The following is a 3796-nucleotide window of genomic DNA, read 5'->3' as shown; positions in this document are numbered from 1 at the left end:
ACAAGTATGCTTCTTATCAAATACACACAAGTTGTAGACTGTGTAAACCTACTATAGCCACTCAGGTGTTCAAACATTACCAAATATAGGGTAGTTACATTGTGTATGACATCACAATGGAATCTCTTTGTTTACTATGCTATATAAGTTGTAGTACTACCCATAATAAACTGAACTTGTTTTGCAACACACAAGCCTACAGTGTCGTTCATTGCAAGTTCCCTGATCAGCACGCTTGGAGAGATGATATCAGATGGTTTGCCGTTGCATCAAGTATAAGACGAGCCGGCTCGCAGCTGCAAGGACAGTGCAGGGATAGCACAGTGGAGTTTAGTGGCCCTAACAGTTTTCTGGTGTCAGAAGTGGAACGGCTGGAAATCCAGAGGTAAGTAGAATCACTGTCTGAACTGACGGTGTTTTCTCTTACCTTTGGCTCTTTCCGATTGACCAATTCTTTAGTTTAAATAAGTGTCTCATGTATGGTTGAGACTGTCTCATGTATGGTTGAGACAAGGGCATGATTTGCAGCTAAAGTGTCTCATGTATGGTTGAGACTGTCTCATGTATGGTTGAGACGGGTTATAGAGATCCCATGGTAGTATAGTAAAATAGGGATACTCAGGTTGTGCACGGGAACCATTTCTTACTGACTGATTAATCTTTCCATGCGTATTATTGTCTTGTCTGTGTATTTGTGTATTTGTGTTTTAAAATATATCTGTGAATGGTTGCAGTGTTAAGAGTGATCACGAGTTGCTAACGGGTATTGTCGGGACCTTGATCTCAGTTCAGCCCTGGCTTCTCTGTTTCGTTGCAATCGTACATGACACGTTCTTTGATAAGAATTTAAGGTATTGAGATATTTGTTTTTTTATTGAATTCAATAGTCGACATAATTGATTAACCAATATTTCTGTTGACTCTATTTCACTTCTCTTCCTTCGGCCTATTCTTATCCCATTATACACCGTAGACGTATAAACTCTGCGTGTTCAGAGTTCGAGGCTATCTTTCCTGCAAAAAGTTTAGATTTATGAGTCCAGGCAATAGGTGAATAAACCTGGAACAGAGAGTCAGCCTATAATATAAGAACAAATAAACAGTTCTCGTTAGGAAAACTGTGAGTTACATTTAATCATTACACCACTAATTAGTCTATCCTATACCTTCTTTTTCTTTTTTGATACTTACTAATCTTATTTGTAGACTGTACTTGTCTTGAATCAAGATGGGTGGTAAGACTTCAAAAAATTTACCACCGCCCCTCCTTAATGAGACTTGCAAACAGTATGTGTATAGATGTAGTCCTACTGGAGGATTTTATGTTGACCCCTGGGTAGATAATCTTGCAGGTTGGTGTGAACATTTAGAACTAGACAATCCTTTTCCACGTGATGGAGCTAATGATTTATATTATATGAATATAGTTTATCAAATGTGTGTTCAGAAGAAAGAAGGTGACCCTAAATGGGATTATACATATATGACACCGGGTGGGGAAAATTGGCTTAAGATTGCCCCAGGTTGGTACTCTACACCTTCCCTCCCTAAGAACCACAATCCTCGAAAAACTGGTGTTTTAAAACTATTTAAACGACACAATTCACAATGCTCTACAACCTGTGATCAAACTGTTAATACTACCCCACCCCCTTACATGGCTATCTACCCTAATTTGACACATAAACCAGACACCATGGAGGATGACGAGATTTGCATTGCTGTAGCTTCTGCTCCTATAGTACCCCAAGCTGCCCCTATAGCACCAGTCCAAGCAGCCCCATTGGTTCAACAACCAATGCCTGTCCCTGCCCCACCCCGTATGATTGAAGCTGCAGCCTACCCATTGCCGGCCTTCCCCCTATCTGGCTTAGATACAGTAGATACTGATAAAATTGAGATACCCCTAATGCCCGAATTAGAAAAAGATATGGGTATAATCACTCAAGCAGGTTATGAAATAGTTCATGAGTTTGTAGGTGCAGCACCAAGGAATCCAGGAGGTAGAAAAATTAAAAATATAAACCTTTATTCAAGCATTTTAAAATGGTAGTAGGAAAAAACTACCATTTTAAAATGCTTGAATAAAGGTTTATATTTTTAATTTTTCTACCTCCTGGATTCCTTGGTGCTGCACCTACAAACTCACTCTCTCTTTGGAAGCAACCGTTGGGATCTTCGGTTTTGTGACATGCACAGGTGAATCCTAGTACCTGGTAAGTGCTCCCACTATTTTTTGCAAGTTTTGTATGAAATAGTTCATATCACTCCTGACCGTCTGAAGATGACGGTAAGAAAAAAAGAACCTAAAAAAAGGGGGGATCAACATCCAGTTACAAAACAGTATCCTTTTCTTACTGTTGGTGAACAACTCATAATGAAACCTTTAAGCCCCACAGATTTACAAAATATACTTGCTAATGCCCCTGATCCCAGAAAGAATCCCGGTGCTTGTCTTGTTTATTTAAAAAGAATGTGTCAAGGACAATGTATGCATCAGTCTGATATAAAATTGATTATTGATGGGATCTTGGGCTACGATCTTGAATCAGGATGGGATTGGACTAAGGTTCCCTCAATCTCGGTACCTGTTAATGTTAACGCCATGAATGCTGCTCAATATCCATTAAATACCCCAGCAGGCATAGATATCATGTGGCAGGAGGTAGAACAGGAAATGAAACGCTTATGGACCGATCGACAGTCTATGTCGATCGCTCTGGGATGTAAGCAAAAATCGCATGAAACAGCAAGTGACTTTGTCAAAAGATTCTATAAAGTATGGAAAGAGGAAGCCGCCCTTTCCTCTGAGGGAAACATGTCGCAACTAAAGGTTCAAACATGTTTGGGAAACATGACTCCTCAATTTAGTCTTACTACTAAACAACTTATTTCAGAATGGCCCACACTCACCTCAGGAGATTTCCAGAAAAGAGTAATAGAGAAAGAAGCAGCAAGTTGTTATGAAAACCTCATTAGAACAGATAAGAAAGTACAAGGCACGTATATGGAAGTAGTTAGTCCAGAATACAATACCCAAAATGGGACTCTCTCTGGTCCAAACAGTACTACAGAAATGTATTCTCATAATCCTCAGGGTTTTAATAATCAATACACTGAAAGGGGTGGATATGGCAGAGGTCGCTGGAATAGAGGTCGTGGTAGAGGAAGAGGTAGACGTAATTGGGTTAATCAGAATAATAGTTGGGGTTCTCCCAATAACTCCAATACTTCACCAAATAATACTCGATGTTTTAATTGTCATGAATTTGGCCACAGGCGTAATCAATGCCCCTGCCCGCCGTGTCCTACTTTTCAAAATCAACGAACAGTCCCTAATGCCCCAGCCCCAACATTTCAAACACAAGCACCTCACACACAACCCCAGACTTCGACAAATTCCACTCCCAGACACACCATCAACTGGCCAGGTTCTACATAGGGCTGCCCTGAAGGTTGTACCCCACTTTTCCCTGTCATCTCATCCTCATTCAGTGCAGACCCATACATTGTATTAAACGTTGCAGGAGTGGATTTATTATTCCTAGTGGACACGGGAGCCACCACCTCCTGCATTAATACAAAATATTATGAGGGAGACAGACACGGATCGATACCTTCAGTTGGGATTAACGGGGTACTAACTCCCACCTTCCAAACACCGCCTTTACCTATTGTATGCCCAGGCTCTACCCGTACCATTTCACACCCATTTACACTCATCCCTGGGTGCCCCGAAAATCTGTTAGGCAGAGATCTATTCCACAAGTTAGGATTTCAATCCATCAGAATTTCC

At 40.7% G+C, this 3796-nt stretch overlaps 1 protein-coding gene across 2 annotated transcripts; it reads left to right on the top strand.

The window, feature by feature from the left end:
• Positions 1-736: 736 nt before the first annotated feature.
• On the top strand, positions 737-3444 carry LOC121394663. Of its 2 annotated transcripts, XM_041566215.1 has the most exons (3): positions 737-851; positions 1207-1960; positions 2255-3444. In XM_041566215.1, the coding sequence occupies exons 2-3, from the start codon at positions 1229-1231 to the stop codon at positions 3440-3442; spliced, it is 1920 nt and encodes a 639-aa protein (XP_041422149.1). In that variant the 5' UTR covers positions 737-851; positions 1207-1228; the 3' UTR covers positions 3443-3444. The 2 variants fall into 2 exon arrangements, with proteins under 2 accessions (XP_041422149.1, XP_041422148.1); XM_041566214.1 differs by having other exon boundaries at positions 739-1960.
• The last annotated feature ends 352 nt before the right edge of the window (positions 3445-3796 follow it).

The sequence above is a fragment of the Xenopus laevis genome, chromosome 6L (genome assembly GCF_017654675.1).
Source record: "Xenopus laevis strain J_2021 chromosome 6L, Xenopus_laevis_v10.1, whole genome shotgun sequence".
NCBI lineage: Eukaryota > Metazoa > Chordata > Amphibia > Anura > Pipidae > Xenopus > Xenopus laevis.
This window is presented reverse-complemented; position numbering and strand designations above follow the sequence as displayed.

Excerpts from the sequence above, each read along its gene's own strand:
- LOC121394663 (XM_041566215.1), top strand. The coding sequence starts at position 1,229 with ATGGGTGGTAAGACTTCAAAAAATTTACCACCGCCCCTCCTTAATGAG. Across the intron at positions 1,961-2,254 it reads TCACTCAAGCAGGTTATGAA|ATAGTTCATATCACTCCTGA; the intron begins ATAGTTCATGAG and ends GTTTTGTATGAA.